General features: G+C 49.7%; 1 protein-coding gene across 1 annotated transcript in view; it reads left to right on the top strand.

The window, feature by feature from the left end:
• PACS2 (phosphofurin acidic cluster sorting protein 2) overlaps positions 1–24650 on the top strand; it is a 78462-nt gene that overhangs the window by 48708 nt on the left and 5104 nt on the right. The window contains exons 15-23 of the mRNA XM_058808175.1: positions 181–287; positions 949–1103; positions 4297–4407; positions 6613–6721; positions 13474–13516; positions 16793–16835; positions 18146–18281; positions 21380–21606; positions 24095–24208. Coding sequence (XP_058664158.1) covers positions 181–287; positions 949–1103; positions 4297–4407; positions 6613–6721; positions 13474–13516; positions 16793–16835; positions 18146–18281; positions 21380–21606; positions 24095–24208 — 1045 coding nt within the window. The remainder of the gene's footprint in view (positions 1–180; positions 288–948; positions 1104–4296; positions 4408–6612; positions 6722–13473; positions 13517–16792; positions 16836–18145; positions 18282–21379; positions 21607–24094; positions 24209–24650) is intronic.

The raw sequence follows: 24650 nt of genomic DNA, 5'->3' as shown, positions 1-24650 counted from the left end.
CTTTCCTTTGGCTGCTGTGCGGGGAGGAGGCATTTGTGAAACAGCCACATCACCTTCAGACACAGGGAGAGTGCCCAGGAGTGGGTGTGAGAATACTCAGGAGGTTGAGGGGGGCACATTTTCTTCTTGTGACAAACTGTACTGAAAAAAAGGACTAAAAATGTTCTGTTCTCTCCTCAGTACCTTTCAGATGTCTTGCAAAAGCACACCTTGCCAGTGGTCTGCACATGTTCCTCTGCTGATATTCAGGCAGCTTTCAGCACAATTGTCTCCAGGATACAGAGATAGTAAGTTCTCACCTAAAAGCCTCTCAGCTCCTGTGCCCCAGGACTCAGCGAGTTCATTTCTCAACTACTGCATGAAACCTTTCCAGTCTGCTCTCCTGAAGTCAGAATTGCATTCTGTGGCTCTTCAGCACTCACCACCTCTGCTGTTCTGCCTCGTGTGGGACATGCAAGCCCCCAGCAGCAGTGATTATCAGAGACTGTGCCTTGGGGGCTGCCTTGGGTGTGCAGTGCATGCAAAACAAATAAAAGGGTTTAAAATAGTTCTTGGTCTCCCTTCCAATTCCCAGAATAATTCCTCAGTTCCTGAAGGCACTCCCTGCTTACCTGCTGGAGGCTGTGGGTACCTGAGTGTGTTCTCTGACCCAGCAGTTAGTTAGGTACATCCTAACCTAGATAGTTGAGCCCAGCCCTTTAGAATATCAAAATGTGCAAAAGAAGGAGCAGGGAGACCAATTAAGAAATTACTGAAGAATGTTGTATTTTATGAATAATGTTTTAAGCTGCTGAGAATCATTGCAATATTGCCTTGTGTATTGAACAAACTCTCTTCTGCTATAATTGTTATTAACCAGTTTTTTTGGTTTGTCTTTTTTTTGCTGCTTGTTCTGAAATATGTGGTTGAAGGCACAATTACAAATATGTTTCCTCTTTTTCTGTCTAGCTGTAACTGCAACTCACAGCCTCCAAACCCAATTAAAATTGCAGTGGCAGGAGCCCAGAATTACCTCAGTGCTGTGTTGAGGCTCTTTGTAGAGCAGCTGTCTCACAAAACCCCCGACTGGCTCGGCTACATGAAATTTCTGATCATCCCTCTAGGTAAATAAGGAATGGTGTTTCCTCACAGGGAGGGGAATGGGTGAAATCTGCTGTGTTCCCTCAGGAGAAGCCTTTCTGGAGCTTTGGCTATGGGTTAAATGAGGCAAATTATTACATGATTGTGTGGTGCTGGTGTTGCTGCTCTTGTGGGAGTGAATTCCATCTCTAAGTTCCTGATCCAAAGTCTGCTTTTGTTTGAAGCAAGGGGTTAAGTACTTCCTCCCCTTACAGGGAGACTCTTATGCACAGAATTGTTCTGGAAACCCTTCTCCCTGGCTGAAATGTTAAATTCAGTGGGCACCACGTTTCCCAAAACAATAACTGTTCTGGCCTCCCTGGGCTTGACTCAGAAAATATTAAGAAGAGGGGTTGAAATTTTTTAAAAGGCTCTGAAACTGCTGAGAATTTGAATTATTCAAATTACATGCATCTCTTGACCTTTACTTTTCATGCTGGTCTGCTCAGGTTTTTCCCTCACTTTACCTCTGCCCTTTCAGCAGCTCATCAAGCCTGCCTGGGTGGAACATTCCCCAGCTTGGATTGCTTGTGCTGAGGGAGGTAGAACGCACTGATAGCAGCACCAGGGGCCTCGTGCAGTCAGGAATGTGGTGGTGGCAAGGCCTGGGAAGCAGGGGAGTCACTGGTGCAGTGGGCAGGGACATCTGGGCACTGCTGGTGTGCTCCAGGGCTTGGCTTGTGTGGACAGAGCATTTAAGTGATGCAAGAACACTTGAAAAGCACTTTTTGCCAGTGTTTTCCAGTTTTCTGGGTTTGGGGGCAGCTGATGGAAGTTCCTATAGGAATCAGAAGCTGCTGCCCAGCACCGTAAACACTGGAGTTAGGCTGTCCATTCATTGGTGGCATTTGCAAAAGTTAAATAAAAAAGGCAGAGGAAAAGAAAGAACGGAATCCTTCTGTAAAAAAAGGCATTTCGTTTCCAAAGTGGTTGGCAGGAAGAGAAGAGAGAGCCCTTTAGGGAGGAAAAACAAAAAAATATTAATTTCTGCAAGGTTAAATGTGCTTTGAATGAGAATCTGTGTCTGAGACTTTGCTGCTCGCTTGCTGACTGTCTCCTGGCCTCAGAATAAGAGTTTTCTGTCCTGCAGTTTTTAATGATCTGAAAATACTCTCTTTGAAAGTGAAACACAAGATTTAACTAGTGTTTGGGTTTAGGTTGGTTTTTTAATCTTAAAACTTTGTTTTGTAATCAAAAAAGAAAAAAAACGAACCAGACACTTTGATAATGAAATGCTTTAGAACTGTGGATTCTTTTTAGATTCTACTTTAAATATAGCAACTTCTCTAACAGGATCTTTTCCACAGAAGTCTGCAGTATTTCCTGATTGGATCAAGTGCTTATTTCTGGCCAGCTCTCTGGCAGTTCATTAAAGTGATTGAGGAGCCACCTCTCATTTCTGACAATTGAAAAAGCACCAAAGACAGAATGGTGACCATGCCATAAATGTCTTAAAGGAAAAGCCTCTCTGCTGCTTGCAATACCTTTGAAATGGGGTTGGTGGTGAACTAGGGTTTCTCCATGGACGGGTTTACCTTCTGAGTCCACAGCTACACCCTCCAGTGACAGAAGAGTCAGCCCTCAGTGGTTTATTAGCCATCAGAAATGCTCAGTGTCTGTAAACATATGAACTGGGAGATTCAGTCCTGCTCCATGCCACTGATTGCATGGCTGTAAGACTCCTCTGCTGTCTAAAACACTGTATCCTAGCTGAAAAGGGGAAAATCAAATGTTGAGGGGGTTTTTTGGCTGTTTGGGGTATTTGAACATTTTATATAGCTCCCATGGGTAGGACTTCTTGGGAGCCTTGCTTTGATTACTTGTTTCCATGTGCAGAGTGTGGGAAAGCTTCTCCAGCCCAGGGTGCAGAGCTGTGCTGTGTGCCCTGCTCAAAACTCCCTGCAGGGGAAATGTGGGGTCCCAGCCTCTCCTGACCCTGAGGCAGCTCAGAGGCACCTCCTGCTTTCACCTCTCCTTGAAGGCTGGAAATCAGCTTGGAGGCTTGGAGCCCTGAGACAGTGGGTTTATTGTTTGGGTCTTTTTTTTCACCAGAGCTTTCCTGGAGCATGGTGAGGGCAGTTCAGCAACTGGGGTCATCTTGAAGGGATTTCTCAGGTTTCCAGTTAACTCAGCTGTCTGGAAGTGTGGCTTGATGGGCAAATTTGGTGTGCAGGAAGGAGGAAAATAATGTGATTAAGAGGAGTTCTGAGGCTGCTTCATGGCTGAGTGTAAATGTTCAGGGCTGGTGCTGAGCCTGACTGCCAGACTGGCTGGGCAGGGTGATCCTGGCACACCTTTTCTCCTGTGTTCAGAGACTGTGGAGGTAGTGGCTAGGGTGTTGTTTGTTTTGGGGACACAGATGGCCTTAAAGGAAGGTGGCTTAACATAATGAACCCTCCCAGGGCAGAGGTTGTCACTTGAACACCTTCCCTGTCCTGCTCAGTGTCAGTGTGCACTCAGATGTCCATGCAGGGCTGGAGGCTGGACACACAAAGCTTCTGCAGGAGATCTTTCCATGCTTATGGAGGAGCTGGGCCACGAGGCTCAGCCAGAGTGAGCAGGGACCTGCTGCACCTGCCAGTGTTCACTGGGTCCTGTAATGCTGGGGCTCTGCTTTCTGCCTCAAATTGCAGCCTATTTATTGAGCTTTTAGCCCTTCTCCACAGATTAAACAAGCCTCCCTGGGTTGTTTGTCCTGCCTGGGGGCAATTGCCTCTTCTCAGTGTTGCAGAACAGCTGTGGGGTACAAATGGTGCTTGGAGGAAGGGGTCTGGCCCCTCCTGGCTGTGGTGCAGCCTGTGGGCAGGAAGGGCTGTTTGGGAGAGCTGCTTGCAAAACTGAGAGACATGGAGAGCTGTAGAGCCTTTGTGCCTTCCAAATCATTTATTTCCTCAGCAGTTTCCCAGTCCTGTTTCCTTTGGCCTTTTAAAATTTAATTTGTTAGGGGGAAGGTTCAAGTGAAAGATAGCAGTGTGTTGAAGCAGTCTGCACTGGGAAGTCTATTTGCATGCTCTTGTAGAGATAAGCTGGACTAAATGACTTGGTTATAATTGAAGAAATTTATTTCTGAGGTGTCTAGTGTGGTTTTGATTTTGGGGTTTAATTCCTTGCAGAACAAACCCATGCTTGTGTCCAGTGCTGGAGAACACAGCTGTGATGTTTTCCTTTCTTTCTTAGGCTCTCATCCAGTGGCCAAGTATCTGGGGTCTGTAGATTATAGATACAACAACTTCTTCCAAGATCTGGCCTGGAGAGATCTGTTCAACAAACTTGAAGCACAGACCACTGGTAAGACTCTGTGTCTGTCTGGCCTGTGTGGGATGAAAAGCTCGAGTGAGTAATTTTAGCAGAGGTCAAGTAAATACAAGAGGAAGCAGACAAGTGGTTTTGTTCCTCTTTTCTTCTCACTCCACCACATTCCCATTTCAGATGCTGACCTTTCTAAGTCTTGCCCATGGTGGTTTGCTCCCAGTTATTGGCTCCCAGAGGCATTAACTAGCTGCCTGTGAGTCATGCTGTTCTTACCTAGTTCTCAGCTTTGTTCTTTGATGTGGAGGTCTTGCTCCTAAGTTCAGTACATTGCTTTCCTTCAGGAACTGTGCAGCCTAAAACCTTTGGAAAACTGGAAGCTCTGGGAAGATTAACTTCTGTTAGTTGTGTGTGAGAAAGATCCTGCCAGCAGACTTGAAAACATTCTCATTAAAGAAGAATTTTGTTCTTCACCAGTGTGGTAACAAGTGGGAGCTGCCCTAGGTCAGACCAACAAGTTCCTGTTCTGATCTGAGTTTGTTCTAGGCCAGATTAAAACCTTACTTCAGTCAAAGTCCTAATTTGTTTAAAATATGAATGCTTACAGTTTCTCCCTCCTTTTCTTCAAGAATGGAAAGGAACAGGAGAAAGGAGGATTTACCACATTAAGGGCTATGTGAAGGCTTGAGATTTGATGCTGTTGTGGCAGCATTGCCCACACAGAAATTTCATTAGAAGGAAAAAGCTCTGAAGTTTGTGTAGCACCACGAGTGTTGCAATGTGGTTCTCCCTGTTGGAATTGCAGAGTTCCTGAGACTCCCAGAATGTTCCTGGAAGTCCTCTAGCCATGAGAGGAGGAGAGAGACCTCTTCAGGGGTAATTGTTGAGAGCTGTTTCCAGCAGAAGTCAGCCCTGTTTGAAGCAGGAGGCTGGACTAAAAATCTCCTAGTATGCTGTCCAAGCTACACTTTCCTTTAATCCTGAATTCAGGGAAGAACTGGTGTATGGAACTGGTTTCCTTTAATTACTTGGTGCACTTGAAAATGCAGAAAAATGTCAATACAGACTTGATTTTTGTGTCTGAATTAGGAATACTTCATTACCTGTGGAAACCCAGAAAGAGCCATATCTGTTCCTTAGTTGATTGTATGCTATAAGGAAAAGTCCACCTCATTTTTGTATAGTGCAGACTTTGTACATTCTGCATTTTTGTCTGTGTGGTGGCAGCTGCACAGGAACTCCATAATGGCACAAGAAGATTTGGCAGAGAGATCTTACCAAATAACTCTTACCAGTTCACTGTTCAAATACAAAGAGTCTGGGTTAAAATGCCCATTTTAAAGTATGGAAGTGCCTGTTGAAGGTCACTTGTGTTCCTGGGATCTCACAGTTGAGGCTCTTTGGTAGAAACCAAAGAAGTATGGAAGGCATTTAGCAAATGTCTTTGTGTCAACTTGAATGAACCACAGTCTCACAAAATCACAGGATCTTTGTGCTCTTCCTACCCTTGTGTGCCCCTCAGTCTTTTTGGCCAACTGAGCAGGGCCATGAGTTCATCAGAAACTCAGGTAACTCAGTGCTGGTGTAAGAGCAGCTCACCTGGGAGACATGGCCAGGCACTTTGTCCAGGCAGACACCTGCAGCCAAGGCATGAAATATCTAAAGCTGACTCTGGGCAGGGACAAAGAAAAGCTTTTAACAAATCTAAAAGACCCCAGATTTGGTCAGAAATGCTGAGTACAGATTCAGTTTTACTGTGCTCTGGGGTAGGCAGAGCTTCTTGTGCTAGGTATAGAGCTGGTGGGCACCACCAGCAGGTGGAGAACAGGGCTGGCAGGTCTGAGGGAGAACAGGGCTGGCAGTGGTCTGAGGGAGAACAGCACTGGCAGGTCTGAGGGAGAACAGGGCTGGCATGGTCTGAGGGAGGCCAGGGCTGGCAGTGGTCTGAGGGAGGCCAGGGCTGGCAGTGGTCTGAGGGAGGCCAGGGCTGGCAGGTCTGAGGGAGAACAGGGCTGGCAGTGGTCTGAGGGAGAACAGGGCTGGCAGTGGTCTGAGGGAGAACAGGGCTGGCAGTGGTCTGAGGGAGAACAGGGCTGGCAGTGGTCTGAGGGAGAACAGGGCTGGCAGATCTGAGGGAGGCCAGGGCTGGCAGGTCTGAGGGAGGCCAGGGCTGGCAGATCTGAGGGAGGCCAGGGCTGGCATTGTGTGAGCAGTCATTGAATGCTTTTCCTGTGTTCTCTGCAGTTTCGGATGCGCCCGACGTCGTGTCCCGGATAACTCAGTACATAGCAGGGGCAAACTGTGCTCACCAGCTGCCCATTGCTGAAGCCATGCTGACCTACAAACAGAAGAGGTATGGCCCTTCCATCCTGCTGGCTCCCAGCACCAGCTGCTGCTTGAGAGCAAAGTGCTTTTCTCATGTTGTGCCAGCAGTCTGAAAACCGAACAGCAAAGGCCTTGGGAGGCTGCACCCAGCAGTGTGTCCCACTCAGGGAATCTACAGCAGCAGGGTTGCTTTAAGTGCAGAGATTCTGTTTTTTCAAGATGTAAGAGGTTTGGGGAAGTGCAGGATGGGGATGGACAGGTTTTATGTGCTTAGGTTCCAGAGATGTCTCACCACAGTGACCTTAGGTGTGTTAGACTGGACCTTGGCATTCTCCCACAGAGTATCTTCTGTGAGAGCTGACCTTTTTTACATTGGCATTTAGGGAACTAAGCCCCTTTCTTTTTGGAGTGTAAATAGCAGAGCTTCTTGCAGGAGAGACAAAATCCTTGTTGATTGGCAGTTGCAAGCTACCAGGACTCCTGCTGACATTCACCAGATTTCATTTCAGCTTCTCTTAAGGGATAAGCAGGAGGGAGGATTGGAGACTTAAAACAAGATTCAGGAGTAGGTAGGGCCTCCTGTGGCCATGGTCCAGGAGGAAGAGTAAGTGTCACTGAAAGGTAGAGAAGCACTGTTATCAAGGGACAGAGGAGAATGATAGATTTGAACTCAGCTGATGTGAGTTTCCTCAGTTAGGGACTAGCAACTCCCTATGAGACGTGGATGTTGTTAATTTTTAATTACTTCTGTTTGATTTTTCATTTTTGCTCCATTAACATCCATTATTAGTGTCTCCTTTGCCTAAGAATTGGGAGAAATTGAAAGTGTGCTTAGCATCACTTTTCCCCCTTCTTTTTGGAAATTCTCATAGTATATTGCTTTTGCACTCCTGTGGAATTCCTGTCTGCTCTCACATTACTATGCAGAAATGATTCAGTGAAATTTCACCCATTCTACATGTTTTTCCTGTATTTCCAGACTGACTAGTCAAGTAAAAGACACTAGTCTAGTCTCTTCATGTATTTGTGGACTTCTGTTAAAGTTAACATGATTATAAGGATGAAATTTAAAGAGCTACAGAGCACTTGAAGCTCTTGCCTTCAGTTCTGCATCTAGTTTTTGGTATGAAGACTTACTTTGGTTACCAGCAGGGAGCTCAAACACCCCAGTGCAGTGGGAATCCCTTCTGAGGCTGCCTGGTTCTTCCTCTGCACCCTTCAGGTGCTGGGTTCTGCACTGCTTTCCTCTGCCCCCTCCATCCTGTTACAGCTTCATTTGTGCCATTACAACACATTTAAAGGTTTTGAGTTTCTAGTGTGTCCAGAAGGTCAATTCAGCACTTTGTTGGAAAACAGCTGAAATGTATTTGAGCTGTATCCCTCCTGGCAGTGTGCAGGACTGCTTTACCAGGCTGGTCTGATCCATTTAGATTCATAGTTTTCATTTAGGAGGTTATTGGGAAGAGAGATTGCTGAAACTCACAGTCAGACTCTGGCATAACCTGCAATCTCTCAGTATTTCTGTGTGTCTGCCTTAAAATAATTTCTGCTTTCAGGTCAGTGCCCTGTGAGCAAAGGAGAGTGAGTCAGAGGCTCTCACTGGAGCATGGGCAGTGTCTCCTGTGTGCTTTCCTTTAGGAATGGGAGTCCCTGTCACTGGCAGCAATTTAGGAAGGGTATTGTTAAAAACAGTACAGAAATTGTGTCTCCATTAGCACTATCTAAACAAATGTATCACTTTGTTGTAAGTATAATAACACATTTATCTTTTTCTTTGGTTGCTTGCTGAAAAGGAAAAAGAGCTTTCATTTTGATTTTACCATAAGGTATCAGTTCCTTTTAGGTTCCCTCTCCCAGCTCCTCTCTCTTTTCCCAGTGAACTGGTGGTTTGTGCCTTGTTTAACAGCTCCTGCAGGTCTGGGATGCACAGTTTGTGCTTTGGGTTGAATTCTGCTCACTGCTTTGAAACCATGGCATCTGCTGGCAGAATGCAGCATTGAAAGTGACTGCTGTGCCTTTGGACCACACATTTGGGCTCCCAGGATGTAGACTGAGTGGGAATGAAGGAGTTGGTCAGAGAGTAGGTTAGAGCAGTACAACATGGAGAAAGTGGATTTTTTTCCTTGCCTTTTCTAGATAGAGCATAGCTCCAGAAGGATCAGGATTGAGAAAAGGCTTTTCAGTTCCCCTCTGTTAGAGCTGGAGTGCTGTAGGTGGCACTCAGTGGCTCAGGGTGAGGATCAGCTGTGCAGTGTCTGAGTGCACACCAGCAAATCTCCTCCCTGTAATCAAAAATTTGAGGCCTAGTCTCTTACTGGCAGAGCACCCCAAACATATGGGACTTCTCTGAGCTTAAGAAAGAGAAGACAGATGTGTGCTGGCAGTGGAGCTGTGCTCTCTGAGCTGCCTCCAAACCCCCCATGCTCTGCAGGGTCCCTGATATGAATCATATGATTATTGGGCATTTTTTAGTTTGTACTCAGCACACAAAGTTACTGCAACTCCCTCCCCCTTGAGGCCAGAGGTGAATGGCTTCTCCAAGGCCAGCTTTCAAGGCAGTGGTCCAGGTAGAAACAAGCAGCACTACCTACAAATTCATTGCAAAAGAATTCTCCCAGAATCCTGGCATTTGCTCTGTTAAACAAGTCCTAGTGGTGCAAGGAAAGCCCAGCCAGTCTCTAGGATGTAGCTGTATGTGATGAGCTGCTTCACAACTCTCTTGCCAGCTGTCCCTGTTCTGATCCCGCTCTCTCCCCGTGCCCTTGTTCTGTTTGTCATGGCAAAGGTTGGCGCATGAACTGCCTGTGATGGACTGCAATGGTGCCAAAGCTTTGTCCTGGTCTTCTGCAGCACCTGCTGACCTTACCTGAAAGCACAGGGGCTGGCTGGGAGGAGGGGGGTTCTCAAAGGAAATGAAGTGCCATTGCAGCTCCTCTGAGTTACACTGGGTGACTGACTGTGTCTGTGAGCTCTGGGAGAAGCCCTGGTTGCTGAATTCTGAAGGAGCAGTGCAATCCAGGCAGCACCTGGGGAGCTGAGACCCTGGGGATGGGGTGGGCCTCTCACCACGAGGGGCATGTCACTGATGTGTCTCTGCATTGCTTTCTTGAAAGAAACCCTGTGGTGTCTGAGGCCTGAGAGTCAGCTCTCACAATTCCCAGTGCAGCTGGATTGCTGGGCTGGTGTCACCCACTGTAATTCAGTGCCCAGCACAGCTCATGCCCTGTGGCTTCTGGATAGCCCTTGCATGGATCTGGGGAGCAGCCTGGCTGTTGGAAATGGAAGCATTGCTCACTTGTCAGGGCAAGGGCTGGATCACTGCCTGCCTGGTTATGTGTTTACCAAAAGCTTTTGGGAGCACTTCCCAGCTCTTGCTCCCAGTTCCCTTGGATTGGAGGGCTCCTGGGCAGTAGGGAGCACAGATTACACTGATCCTGCCTGCTGTGTGTCTCAGAGGCCCTGCAGGGCAGTGGCTGAGCAGTCCAGGTCATTGCTCTGAGTGCTTCTCCTCAAACACACCCTGCAGCAGCTGCTGGACCTGAATCTGGCTGGCCAAGAGGGGCCTGGTCCCTCCTCTGGCTCAGCAGAGCTCATCTTACCTGCTGGTTACTGCAGGAAACTCCTTGGGCAGCTGCTGGAAATGCAACAGGAGTGCAGCAGAGGAGAGTCAAGGCTCGAGAAATGATGGATGTCCTGTTGGTTATGTCCAGCCCACCACAGGAAAGTGAAGATGCTGGAAAGGAGGTTTTTGGGAAGGCTGAGAGGAGACTCGTGTGATGTGTCACGAGGACCTGGTGTTGCTTTGTCCCTTGTTTGGTTTGGCCCTGGTGGAAGCAGGACAGTGTTAGCCAGCAGACAGCTGGAGTTGCCCAGGGGGCAGGACAGATTCCATTTCATAGGTGAGTGGTGGTGGTGGTACCTGGCCTGAAATGGCCCAGAGGCCTGACAGTCCTTCAGTGACAGAAGTCCTCTCTTTTCTGTTGCCTCCTTCAGGACTTGACTGGAATAAAGGTGGTGCCTGAGACCCTCCTGGTCACATCAATTACTGCTAAAAATCACAAACTTGGGCCACGTCTGGCATTAAATTACAGCTGAGGTAGCAGGGCCTTCAGAAGCCTTGTGGGTAAAAAAAAAGAAAAAAAAAGCCTTGGGCATGTGGAGTTAACCCTCTGTGGAGTTAACCCTAGCTACCTTTCCAGAGTTGGGAGATATTTCAGTTGCAGGGCTGTGATAGGAGGAAGAATCAAAGCAGCTGTTACCGAGGTGAAAGGATTCTGAATTCATGTTTTGGGATCTTGAGTTCCTGAAGAACAAAAATTGGGAAGAGCATGAAGGAAGAAATGAAGAGCAAGCATGGTCTTCTCATCTTTTCTCTCATCCACAAGAAGAACAGCTGTTTTGATAAGCTGCATTTCCAGAGACTCATGTGCAAGAGCAGAGTTCCCAGGAGGATGTGTGACGGGACTAGGCTGGCTGAGCTGAAATCCAGCTGCATTGCTTCAGGAGCAGCCTGTGCATCGCTGTGGGCCCTGATAAATGGTGGCTGAAGCAAATGATGTATTTCACTGCAGTGGGAATCAGAGCTCTCAGGGGAACAAGAATGAGTTTTCTGCTGGAACTGGACATGGCTGGTTTGTTCAGAGCTCAGAGCAAAGCCATCAGTAGCTGAGAGATCACTGGGTGGCTGTGGTGCTTCTCTCTTGGTGAGTGGGGCTCACTTTCTGCCAGCCTCCAAACCCAGGGAGCTGAAGGAAAGAGAAGAGAGCTGAGCCTCTGTTCTGTGCCTCTCCCAACAGCTCTGTGGTTTTCTCCTTTCCCTTTGCAAACCTGGAGCTGGAAACGTCCTGTTTGTAGGAGATGTGTTTGCTGGGCCCTGCAGAGGTTTTTGCAAAGATGGGACCTTCCTGCCTTCCAGCACGGAATCAGGGACTTGGTCACTTTGTCCTGTGCTTGAGGAGAGCAGCGAGGGTGCAGTGCCTGAGGGTGTGAGGTACAAAGGGAGCAATGGCCCTGGCTTTTTCTTAAAGATGGATCAGCAGAGCTGAGCCAAAGCAAGAGGCTGTTTGCAAAATCGTGCTCTGCTTTAGACCAGAGGGAATTCTGGCTGAGTCATGTTCACTGCAGTTTTATGACATCCTTTCCTTGGGGCTTAGAGGAAAGTGTCCAACCTGTTCTGATCGCACAGGTTAACAACGTTTGTGCATTTGGTGCATTTCTGATCTGTGCTGGAAACAGCATAGAAAGACCTGCAGTACTTATGCTACTCCCAGCTAAATTCTGGATGAAAGCAATGCTGGATGGATTTTTCTGACCACTGGGGGATGCACAGGAAGAGAAACATGAGAAGTCTGTGTTTGTGTGCTTCCTACCTGTTTCCTGTGCTCAGTCACTGAGAAATGTGTGTCTTGCCTGTGCAGTCACTTCCCTCTGCTGAGCTGTAGCTCCTCCAAACATGTGGATGTGCTCCTGTGGTCTTCTGCTCACCTCTGTTGCCACTGAAGGGAGCAATGGCTCTGCAGGCCCTTCTGGCCTGCCTTCCTCCTCGTCCATCTCTTCCTCCTCTTGTCTTTGCCCCCTAATTCCTGCTGGGTTTGACTGTGGCCTCATTGCCTTTCTTCACCCTCATCTTCCTGGCGGGGCCCAGAGCAGAGGGGCTCTCCAGATGTGTGTGGCGTTGTCTCCGGCTGTTTCTGGGGCTGGTGTGCCCTTGGCTGGGCTGGGCCCTGCTATGGCTGCGTGCCCGGTGCTGGGGCTGTGCCTATGGAAGCTGCCGGCAGCAGGGAGGCCATGAGGGCGCGGCCATGAGGGCGCGGCCATGAGGGCGCGGCCATGAGGGCGCGGCCATGAGGGCGCGGCCATGAGGGCGCGGCCATGAGGGCGCGGCCATGAGGGCGCGGCCATGAGGGCGCGGCCATGAGGGCGCGGCCATGAGGGCGCGGCCATGAGGGCGCGGCCATGAGGGCGCGGCCATGAGGGCGCGGCCATGAGGGCGCGGCCATGAGGGCGCGGCCATGAGGGCGCGGCCATGAGGGCGCGGCCATGAGGGCGCGGCCATGAGGGCGCGGCCATGAGGGCGCGGCCATGAGGGCGCGGCCATGAGGGCGCGGCCGTGCCAGTGCTGCGGCAGTCATGGCAGGTCCCGGCTTGTAACGCGGCAGGGCCACGACTCGGGGGCGTGCCGGCCGTGGCACCCGGCTCCAAGGGGAAATGTGCCGGCCGTGGCACCCTGCTCCATGGGAGATGTGCCGGCCGTGGTACCCGGCTCCATGGGAGATGTGCCGGCTGTAGCACATGGCTCCATTGGAGATGTGTCCCATAGGAGATGTTCCGGCCGTGGCACCCGGCTCCAAGGGAGATGTGCCCCACAGGAGATGTGCCGGCCGTGGCACCCGGCTCCAAGGGGGTACACTGTGAGGCCGTGCGGACACAGCGCCCCGGACTCCAGTCAGTAACACCCAGCGCTGTGTGTTGTGGTGGCACAGATCCGTTTCCTCGCAGTTGGAGGCCGTGTGTCTGTGGTGACTGCCACGCCGTCCAAGCATGTTTCTCTGTGGAGCGTGAGGGAGGGAGGAAGAGCCTTTCTGCCGTAGGCTGTGCTCCCCCCTAGGCCATGCTCCTGCCGCCCCTGCAGGCTCCTGGTGCTGGCAGGGGCCTCGAGAGGAGGCTGGAGTGGCGCTTGCATCCTATCCGTCCCTGCTGCATGCTGGAATGCCACCTATGCAGTGAGTATGGCGCGGGGTGGAGGCGAGCTGCTAACAACTCTCTTCTCTTTGCCTTTAGCCCCGACGAAGAATCTTCGCAGAAGTTCATTCCCTTTGTCGGGGTGAGTGTTGTCGTGGTGATGCTGTCTCAAGCAAGCTGGGATATGTTCTCAGGTGTTAACCCAAACTTACCAGGTTCCTGGAGTGGAGCAGAAGCCATTGGGTGCTATAAGGCAAATGATCAGTGTGAAAATCTGTCTTATGGTTGGATGCAGCTGCCTGATATTTAAGCAAACTTCTAAGACACTTCAACAAACTACAGGGTGTATCTTACGTCTCAGACAGGAATGTGATGTGTCCCTGGAAACCTGATCATAGGGATGCTGTGCCTAGCATTGCTCTGGTTGATTGCTTTGGCCAAATTTGCTGTTTCACTGTGATTTCTCTGCATGCTTGTCACTGATGGTCTCCCATCCTCTTAGCATCCCATCTGTTCCTGGGAAGTTAAGAGTACATCCTGGCAGGAAGGCAATTTATACCCCTGTTATTTATTTGGGATAGTCCCTCGTTTTTCCCCCGTCCTTAAGTGTTCCCATCTGAGGTGCAGAGTGTCTGGACAGGGCCATGTTTGTTCTTCTGTCACTGTATTTCATGCACTGTGTGCTCTTTGCCTTTTGTAGCTCCCCTCCCCTTATTTGATCATCCTCTTCAATGCATTAAGTTTTAGGTGTAAAGTCATTGACCTGCAGCTAGAAGAAACCCCTTGGCTGCTCTTCAGCTCTGGGATCTCCTCTTCCCAGTTCCTGCTGCTGCCTTGCCCGCTGGCCTTGCTGTGCCTGCTCGGTGTGACCCTGACACGTCCCCTCTGTGTCCCCTCTGTGTCCCTCAGTGCATCAGAGCTCCTCTGAAATCCCTAGGCATTTAAAGAGCTTAGTCTCTCTTGCCCTCAGGCTGACCCTGCTTTCACTCTGTGTCTCCTCATAGTGAGAGTGTCTCTCTGCAGTATTCCTGAGATGACAATCTGCTTTTGTTTGTTGATGGGGAGAGGCCTTCTGCAAAGGCAGAGAGACACATCTCCCCAGTTTGTGCCCTGCTGATGAGCTTTGCTGGCAACTTGTATTTCCCACGAACTGCAATTTCTACTGAAGGACTGCTCTTACAAAACAGTTGTTTCACCTTTCCCACTAACATGGAAAGCCTAGAGGACTTGGAACATCCCAGACTGTTGTTGGGCTCTGCAAGCTTTTTTTTCGGGACTGATTTAGTCCTGTATTTTGTGCAAGCAAATGGGGCTCAGAGTGCTTATCCAGTTTCTCTGAAATGATTGTTGTTCTGACATTAGCAGTGCTTTTCCAGTCTGGATTTGGTTATGTGAAAGTGGTGGAATTGCTTTGGTGTGTACATACCATTGCCAGCCCCCCAAAAAACTTGCCTTGAAAGCACAGACTGACTTCCTGTGTCACTGGTGGTGAGGGTGAAATCAGTGCTGCTTGCTCCTGATTCTGAAGCATTCCTGACCCAGTGAAATCCCAATTGCAGGTGTCTCACAAAGTCTGAGGCTGGACATGAGCACTGAGGCTCTTCCCTTCAGCTGCAGCCTGCTCAGAGCTGTTGGACAAGGAAGAGAGGGAGCCAGTGACTTCTGGGTTTGCAGCTGATGTTGGCTGCACTTTTGGGGTGCAAAACCTGGTGTCCTGCAGCTGGACTGTGCAGTCTGTGCCCCAGAAATGGGCAGGGCAGTGCCATGCTGCTCAGCTGGGCTCAGAGTGGTGGGAGTGGAGCCTTGCAAGGGGCCAGGCTCAGGCTGCCTTGGGCTGACAGGCAGTGTCCAGGAGAGTTAACAGGATGTGCCTCTTCCTGGAGGGACAGTGGGCTGGCTGTGCAGCTTTCCTGGATGGAGGCCTGCTGGACCTGCAGTGTTCTCATGCCCCTCCTGAGTGGAGGGAAGGGAAAGTGTTTAACCTTGTGTTCCTGCCATGTGTCTGAACTTGAGCATCTTCAGTCAGCCAACCAGGAGGAAAAGGCCAGAAGAGATTTCCTGCCTGGCTTGCAGATCAAGGTGGCTGCAGGCAGTTTTCTGTGTGGCTGGTCCCTCCCCTAACCCTGCTCCCCTTGTTCACAGGCAGTGACAGTTTGTGGAACATCCTCTTGGTGTTTAACACATACAGCACAAATACCTCCTCTCCCAAGCCAGTGAGCCCTCAGGGAGCCTGTGTACACACTGCTGAATTCATGGGGGCTTTTTCAAGACTGCATCTAATGAGAATCCACCAGAGAGCCTGACAACTCTCCAGGATCTACTGTTGAGCATATATCTCCCTGCCCCCTAAACTCTGCAAAGCATTTTGCTTCTAAGAATTAACTTTTTTTTTTTTCCTTTTTGTTTTTGGACCCTGTATTACAGAAATGTGCTCCCTAGAGATGTGATCCAGACATGGTCATGTCTGAAATTATTGAACTTCTGTTTTCAAACCACACAGCCTGTGTGTCATCAGTGCTCATTCTAAAGCAGTTTTTATTGACCTGAGCTCCCTTGGCAGCTCTCTCCCATTTGTCAGCATTTGTGTAGGGTAGACATTAGCCCTGGAGACAAGTTTCTTAAGGACCTTAAAAAGGCTCTCTTCTCTGCAGTGTTAAGAGTGATGATCCCTGTGTACCATGGCAGATTATCACTGCAGAAGGCCTCTGCTTTTATATCACCAAGGGCCACTTTATCTTTCTAGGCATAGTGTGTTCTTGGGAGTTTGTTTGCAGCATGTTCTGTTCCACAAGCTATTGCCAGTGACATTTGTCATTAATCTTGGTGTACCAGCTGGTGACTGGCCACACACGTTTGTGCCCTTATTACAGTGTGATCTGGATCCTTCTGACCTGTCCATGTGGTGGTTTGTCCCTGTCTGCCTCCAGAGGCTTTGCTAGGGGCTTTATCTTCTTTGTTGGACACTTCCCTTGTTTAGAGAATGGATAACTCTGATCAGAAGCTGTTCTTTGTTGCTTCTGTGGTTTCCTCACAAACCCCAGCTATGCTGCAAGTGGAAGTGGCTGCTCCTGAGCAGTGGAAGCAGCATGTCTGTAATCAGCAGGTGCATCAGAGCAGTGCTGAAGGGATATTTCTGACCCTTCTCCTCCCTGTAGCTGATGGCTGCAGAGCTGGGCAGGTATGTGACAGCCCTGTAGGGTCTGTGCTGTCCCTTGTGTGGGTCAGGGCAGGGCCGTGAGCTGGCACTGCTTGGCTGGACATTGCCAGGACCTGCCTGGATCTCAGAGGACTCCTGAACTACTCTGACTGCAGGGACAGTGCCTTGGGGAGTGCAGAGATGAGCTCAGGGCTGGGGTTTGGGTTCCTCAAGTTCAGGGAGCTCTTGTTTGATAGAGCTCTTCTGTTTTGCCCCCTTTAGGTGGTGAAGGTTGGAATAGTGGAACAATCTTCTGCAACATCAGGTAAGGACCATCCTGTGAGTGCTTTCTGTGTGCTGCAGCAAGGCAGCCTGACCTCACAGGCTGGGCAGACTCCTCCATCACTGATGCCTTGGAGCTGGGAGGTGGAGTTGGATTTTATTAGCTCCCAGTGGTTTGTCTGCAGAAAGAGAGCCTTCTCTCTTGGGAGAGGCCCTTTTTTCTTTGTTACTTTACATGGAGCTTCAGGCCAGCTGAAATTCCCACACCTACATCCAGGGAAGCTCTACTCTCATGTTTGTGCAAACACCATTTTTCTAATGTTGTCAGTGGGGTGGATTCACTGTTACACTTGTTTGAGGTTCCTGCTTCAGCCTGAGGAGGCAGTTCATAAGAAGTTCATGCCTGTCTCCCTGCAGTGGGCTCAATTCCTGAATGAAATTGATCTCAATGCCTGGGAACTTCAGGGTGGGCAACATTTTAGGCCCATTTATTTTTTACTGGGGGAGTGCAAAGCTGATATGCAGAAGAACACTGTCTGCTTACACACACAGACATGGAGTGGTGCTGTTTTGTCAATGTGAACTTATTTTTTCCCTCCAAATGCACAGGACTGTTGTTTTCCTTGTGTTGGGATTGTTTCTTGTTTTGCTTCACTGTCAAACCCAGATTCATGTGGCTTGGGTGACACACAGGATTGTGCATGGAGGCTGCCCTTCTGTGGGTCACTCCTTGCTGCCACAGTGCTCCCACCATCCCAAAGGGCCAGCAGGAAGGGGATGAGCCCTTGATTGTGGAGGGTGGAGGCAGATGGAAGGGGGAGATCCCAGTGGTTGCCCAGAGGTGCTGGATTCCAGGAGTGGTGCTGCCCTGCAGTGGTTGCAGGGGGAGATTCCCTGTAGGAAGGAGATCAGTGGGCTGGGCTGTGGCTGTGCTGGAGGCTCAGAGTCAGCTGGGAGCAAACCCTGGAGAGCAGATGCCAAAGGAGGAGCCCCAGGAGTGTCAGTGTCTGTGCAGGAGGCTCAGAATCAGCTGGGAGCAAACCCTGTAGAGCAGATGCCAATGGAGCAGCCCCAGGAGTGTCAGTGTCTGTGCAGGAGGCTCAGAATCAGCTGGGAGCAAACCCTGGAGAGCAGATGCCAAAGGAGTGTCAGTGTCTGTGCCTGCCTTGGACCCAGACACACAGAGCCCCTCAGAAGTGTGGAGCCAGTCAGAACTGATGGGCCAGCTGACCTCTGGATTGAATCTGAGCAAAACCTGTGCAGCAGGAGCGTGGACAGGGAGATTGAGCTTTATGCCAGTGTTGTGTGCTGTGAGACAAACCCAGACAAACAGTTTGGCTTCCTTTTTTTAAGGTGACTCTGATGACGCAGCTCCCTCAAGTTCCGTTGTCCTCTCTTCCACCCCGCCTTCCGTGTCTCCTGCTGTGAAAGAAGCCTCCCCCACGCCCCCTTCCTCACCATCTGTTACAGGCAGCTTCTCCTCCCCAAGGTAAACCATGTTTTGTCTCCTTACAGCTCCATTGGTTGGCTTATCTGGCATACACGTGGCTGAGAACTCCAGAGGAAAACCAGTAGTTCTTCCTTCATCCCTAGCAAAGGAAGTTGTGACCTTTCTCCTTCACATCTTTTGCCTCTGGAGTGACTGTGTCCTTGCTGAGGCTGCCAGGGGGCTGGGGAGGGCAGGGGGGATTTTACACTTAGGGGGAAGGCTGCATGTCTCAAGAGCAGGATTCTCTTGGGAAGATATGATGTATTCAAAAAAATTACTGACTCTTACTACATGTGGGTGCCAGACTAATCCCTCATGATTGTTGTGTTTGTAAAGGCCAAGTGAGTGGAAGGTGACTCTGTGAGGGTAATGCTGGCAGTTGTAAGGTGGAACTGCAGCTCCTATTCACGTGTGTGCCTGAAAGCACATCTGAACAGCAAGGGGATTGCTCCTACAGGTAATACTGAGCTCTGGTTTAGCTGAAAATTTTAGGGGTGAAGGGAGAAAACCCTTAGAAAGCTGCCAGTAAGACTTGGCCTGGCCAGGACTCTTCATTTTGTTGCTGCACAAAACATTGGTGTAGCTGTCTGACACTCTGAGTGCAGCTCTGATACTCAGAGGCACTTCATGAAGTTCCCCTTGATTTTGTTAACTCCCCTGAGCCTCTAAGGGAACATAGCAGCAGTCTTGTGAGAAGGGGAAACTAGAAACATTTGAACTCTGCAGTTGAGGAGAGGAGAGGAAAATGATAAACCACTCGAGGTGTGCAAAGTCAGGAGGGGTTGGGTTTGTAGAGAGTGGCAGAGCACTGGGACAGGTGCCCAGGGAGGTTGTGGAGTCTCTCTCTCTCTCTGGGGACATCCCAAAGCCACCTGGCTGCATCCCTGCATCACCTGCTCCAGGTGGCCCTGCCTTGGCAGGGGGATTGGACTGGGTCACCTCTAGGGGTCTCTTCCCCAGCAGTTCTGGCGTTCTCTGAAGCTGTGGCACAACAGCTGGGGGCACACAGTGACACTGCAAGAGCTCAGTTAAAAGGGAGAGAGGAAGGGACCACATCTGCCCCTGCTGCTTCCGTGGCAGCAGCATCAGCAGGTCAAAGAGGGGTCAGACAGATTCACAGACAGCAGATCCATTAATGGCTACTAAAGGATGGTTCAGGGACCTCCTCTCTAGCATCCCCAGTTGTCAGGCTGTGGAAGTGCCAGGGCATGCTCTGAGGCTGGGCTGATGTGCTCTGCCTAAGCACCATCCCCTGCTGTGCCTGCTGGGGACAGAATGGGACCTTTCATCCCACTCCAGGGTGTCCTGCAGTGACCTTTAACCTCTGACCTCTTAGAGTGGCTGAAGAGTTCCCTTTGAACAGGAGGCAATGGAGATGTGACAGTGCCAGTTTAGGTGCCCAGCCCTGGAAGGTGTTAGTGCCCATTCACCTGTGCCAGGGCCCAGTTCCCAGGCCCCTTCTGGTGTGTCCCTGTGCTTGGGTGGCAGGAGAGCCCCTGTGCCCCAGCAGCAGCTGCCTGGCAGTGCAGGGAGAGAGAGCTGGGGGCTGGCCAGGCTCCAGGGAGCAGAGCTGAATTCTTGTGTGTGAGCTTTGTGTGTGGGTTTTCCAAAGGTGGAAGTAGTTTGGAAACTGGTGACCCCAAGAGCATGGAATATTAAAGCTGTGAGCCATGGATGTGATAAATCTGAACCTGATACCCCAGCTCTAGGAATCTGGTACTTTTTGGTTTCATGCTGTGTGGCAAAATCATCAAGAAATGAGGAATTGCAGGTTCAACATTGTTCCATCTCCCCTGATCTCTAAGTGACAGCACAGGGGGTGGAGGGTGTAAAACTGAATGATTGAGCCATGTGTTTAACTGGGAAGGGAACATAAAATCTTGCCTGGGCCTGGTGAATATTGGGATGCTTTGTCTTTATGACTGAGTTGAGAAATGTGATGCAAAGGAGATTTGCAACTCAATCAAAGCATCATCCTTAAAGAATCTCACTTCTGAGTATTGCCCTGAGAACCAAAACCCTGGTTTTAGTCATCAAAGATGAACTCTGCTTTGCAGTCTGACTTTTAGCTGAATAAATGGCAAAGAAAAGGAAATGAGAGGACTGTAGGGATGGGGTGTCCTTGTTTTACCTTGAGTTCCTTATTAGATGGGTGGTGCAGAGGAATGCATATTTCATTCAAGATCACAGATTTATCTTCCTTAACAACTGCCATTTCTCAAACTGGGGACACAGACTAGTAGATAAATTTAGGTTTTTGTCTAGTACTTGTGTATTATTCAACGCTGGTTGTCACTGTGTAGGAAGAAGTATAGGCTGTCACTTGTAGGTCTGCTCCCCTCAGGGTTATCAGTGAGAGGCAGGGGCAGGAAAGGGCTGGAGCTTCCCAGGCTGCTCATCTTACCTTTGCTGTCTCAGGAAAGGGCTGGCAGCAGGTTTTGGTGATGCACAGCTGCTACCACATGATGCAAGGAGTTGTCAACAAGAGAGCATATCCTGAAATCTGCTGTTGTTTAGCAGACATCACAGGGCTGGCAGAACGTTTTTTTTTCCAGCAGTGGAATTCCCCAGCAAGTGGCAAGGCTTGGGGAGAGGCAGTTGCAAGAAGCAAGTCAGAGAGACTGGGAATTGAGTGCCTGATGTTGAGGGACCTGCCAAGTGCTTGTTCACCCCAGCTGAGAGTTGGTTTTGGCAATGCTGTGCCTGGACAGAGTCACTCATCAGTGCTCAGGGGGCAGCAGCAAGGTGCTTACAGCCTCTTTTCCCTCTCAAAGGTGAAGTAATCTGGGCCACCTCAGGAGCTGCCTTTGCTTCTGTGTCACAGGGGGAAGTGCTTGTGTGCTTCTTTTCCCACTGCTCGCCCTCGTGACTGCAGCAGGTCAGCTTGTCTCAGCTCACTGAGGTTCTGTGCAGTGGGACCCAGCTGCATCTCTCAGGGGTGTCTTCTTGGGCTTCTGTACTTGCAGAGTCTCACTATGAAATGTCACTGCCTGACTGCCCAAAGAGCCAGCAGTTTATCCTCTGACCAGCAATGCAGCCACTCTGACAGAGCCCTGCTGAGAGGCACGCAGGAATTACCACCTCCTCTTGTTTCCCAGCCAGGGCCTCGGTGCTGAGCTGATGGGCCTGCAGGTGGATTACTGGATTGCAGCTCCACCCGTGGACAGGAAGAGAGACCCAGAGAAGAAGGACCCCTCCACCACCAAAAACACACTGAAATGCACTTTCCGGTCCCTGCAGGTCAGCAGGCTCCCCGCCAGCGGCGAGATCGCCACCACGCCAACCATGTCCATGACTGTGGTGACAAAGGAGAAGAACAAGAAAGGTGAGGCGTCCTTCTGTCCCTGTCATATTTCCTGAAAAATCCCCAGAATTTCTTCTCCTGAGAAGCTTCAGAAAAGAATGAAAACAATAATTATCTGATTGCTTCTGCTGTGTTTGCTGCTTTGGAATGTGGTCTGGAGATCATTTACCAACAGGTGCCTGTTTAATTGGTTTCCTGTGAATTGTTTTTACTTAATGACCAATCACCATCAGCTGTGTCAGACTCTGAGGAGTCAGTCACGAGTTTTTATTATACATTCTTGTTAAGCCTTCTGTCTGTATCCTTCTCTTGCTTTAGAATAGTTTTAGTATAGTATAGTATAATATTATATATAATACAATAGGATATGATATATTATATATTATATAATATTATATATTATATATTATATATTATATATTATATATTATATATTATATATATAATATTATATATTATAATATCAGCCTTCTGAGAACATGGAGTCAGATTCCTCATCTCTCCCCTCGTCCTGGGGACGTCACAAACTCAACATCCTTCTGTCCCTGTGCTGCTGCTCCAGGGCTGCCTGACTTGTCAGTGCTGGATTGCAGCACCTCAGTCCTATTTTTACCCCCAAAATCCAAATCAGTTGCTGAGGAGTGGCTGTGTGAAGTGACAGGGTTTGGAAGGGTGGTTGCTCTGCGTGAGGTGAAAAGGGGATGTGTTCACCCTGGTGGCTGAAGTTAAAAGATGGTATAGCCCAAAAGGGCAAAGGTGGGGACGGAGCAAGGACATGCCTGGACAGTTTCCCTGTGTTCCTTGGGAGCCTGCTGGTGCTGTGTTGGGATATTGGATTAGATAAGAGGCAGCTCGTGCCCCAGCACCAGTGAGGGTAAATGAGCCCCTCCTTTCTGGCAGTGTGCTGGAAACTTGGGATAACTTTACTGTCTGGGATGGTATCCCCATCCTATGAGCCTTTAGCTCCAAAGAGCCACAGAGAATGAAAGAGGCATGTAAGGGGAAACAAAAGCACAGAAAGTATCTCAGATCCCTGTGAGGTGACAAAACAGGAGTACCCCTGAAGTGGAGTGTGGGGCCTCCCTTTCTCCTCCTGCACCCACCCCACAAGAGCCAGTGAGGGCATTCAGAACCTGGAGCAAAGTCCTGGGAGGAGCAGCTGAACTGGGGGTGTTCAGCCCACAGAAAAGGAGGCTCAGGGTGACCTTATCACTCTCTACCTGAAAGGAGATTGGAGCAAGGTGGCAGTCAGTCTCTTGTCCCAGGTAATGAGAGACAGGGCATGAGGAAGTAGCCTCAAGGTTTGCCAGGGGAGATTTAGATTAGCTATTAGGAAAAATTTCTTCACCAAAAGGGTTGTGAAGCCCCAAAAGGGGCTGCCCACCATCCCCCCATGCTTGGAGGTATTTAAAAGATGTATACATGTGGCACTTGGGGACGTGGTTTAGGGATGCAGTTGGCAGTGTTAGATTAGCAGTTCAATTCAATGACCCTGGAGATCTTTTCCAACCTCAGTAATTCCATGATTTTATAATTCTTATGCTTTTGCACAGAATGCTTTGTGGGTCAAAAGGAAGTAGAAGATAAATGCTCTCCTGATCTTAAACTTGTGGCTTCATTTTCTCAAACCAAACTAACAAAATGGCATTTTGAATGTTGTCAGCGATTTTGTGTTTGCTCCTGGCCTTGGTAATGTGAAACATTTTAGAAATTGAAAACAGCTCTGCAACAAATTATTTTCAAGGAAGCACAAGGCAGTTCTGCATTTATAGTTTGCCTGCCAGTAGTTGTCCTTCACAACCTCCTCTGCCTGTGGGCCTGGGAGTCACTCCTGGTGGACTCTGAGGGAAGGCTGCCAGGGCCTCCTGGGCTGCAGGACATCGGTGCACAGCCCTGCAGCCAGGTCAGTGCCAGGCCAGCACAGCTGTGGTGCTGAGCTGCCAGCCCTGGTGGTCCCCTTTGGGAGTGTCCTGCAGCTGGGACAGTCCTGAGACACTCCAAACGTTCTACCCTGGGGTGGCCCAGCCTGCAGCAGAGGTGTTCAACAGCACCAGCTTTTGTGAAATCAGTTTGTACATCTTTGCTCGTGCATTTGGACAGTTTTTGGGGAGCTGGACCCTTTTTCAGTTCTCCTTATGACTTCCCTCCCCACCAGCTGCCCCCATTTTGTAATCCCTCCTGCTCTCCAGGCTGTGTTGAGCAGTGCAGCAGGCCTGGCACTGCAGATGCAAATGTTTTCCCTGTATGGTGTCCCAACAGAGGGCCCAGCTCATGCCCTTTGGGATCAAGATTATGAGCTGGGAAGGCTTCACAAAGAGACATTTAGGAATAAGATGCTCATGTGCATCAGTGATGGTGCTCAGCACTGACAGACTCCTGCCAAAAAGGGAGGACCTTGGGAGTAAGAATTGTCAGACAGGAATGTTTAAATGCAAAAGCTCAAACAAGAATCAGTGCAGCTCCTGTGAGTGGCACAGATTGACCTTGTGCCGGTTTGCTTTTCTTCCAGTGATGTTTTTGCCCAAGAAAACAAAGGACAAGGAGGTTGAGTCAAAGAGCCAGTGTATTGAAGGAATCAGCAGGCTGATTTGCACAGCCAAACATCAGCAGAACATGCTGCGTGGTGAGTGCATCCCTCTGGGTGCTGGGGCAAGGCTCACATGCTGGGATTGTCCTCCAGGCAAAGGGCTGGGCTGGTGGCCTGCCCTGTGCCCTGAGCCAGCGTGGTGGGGATATTTCTGGGGAATGGGCTTCGGTGTGCCCAGCATGGGGAAGGCTTTAACAGGTCTGGGATGTGGGAAAATCCTCCTTTAGCTGGCTCTGAGTCAGTGCTCTGCATGTGGACAAGGGTTGGACAGGGCTCCATTCCCCTCTCTGTCATCCCCTGCTTCTCTTGCACATCTGGTGCAAGTGTTGTTGGTGGCAGGTGGTGACATTGTGGCTGCCCCTCCAGGCAGGACACTGGCACATGCTCATGCCACAGCCATATATGCATCTTGTAGACAGACCTGGAGTGTCTGTCAGTGGAGCTGGGCATCCAGGAGCAAAAATACCCCTGTAGCCTG

The sequence above is a fragment of the Ammospiza caudacuta genome, chromosome 7 (assembly GCF_027887145.1).
Source record: "Ammospiza caudacuta isolate bAmmCau1 chromosome 7, bAmmCau1.pri, whole genome shotgun sequence".
NCBI classification, from domain to species: Eukaryota; Metazoa; Chordata; class Aves; order Passeriformes; family Passerellidae; genus Ammospiza; species Ammospiza caudacuta.
Note: the sequence above shows the minus strand (reverse complement) of the source record. Positions and strands in the feature narration are given on the sequence as shown.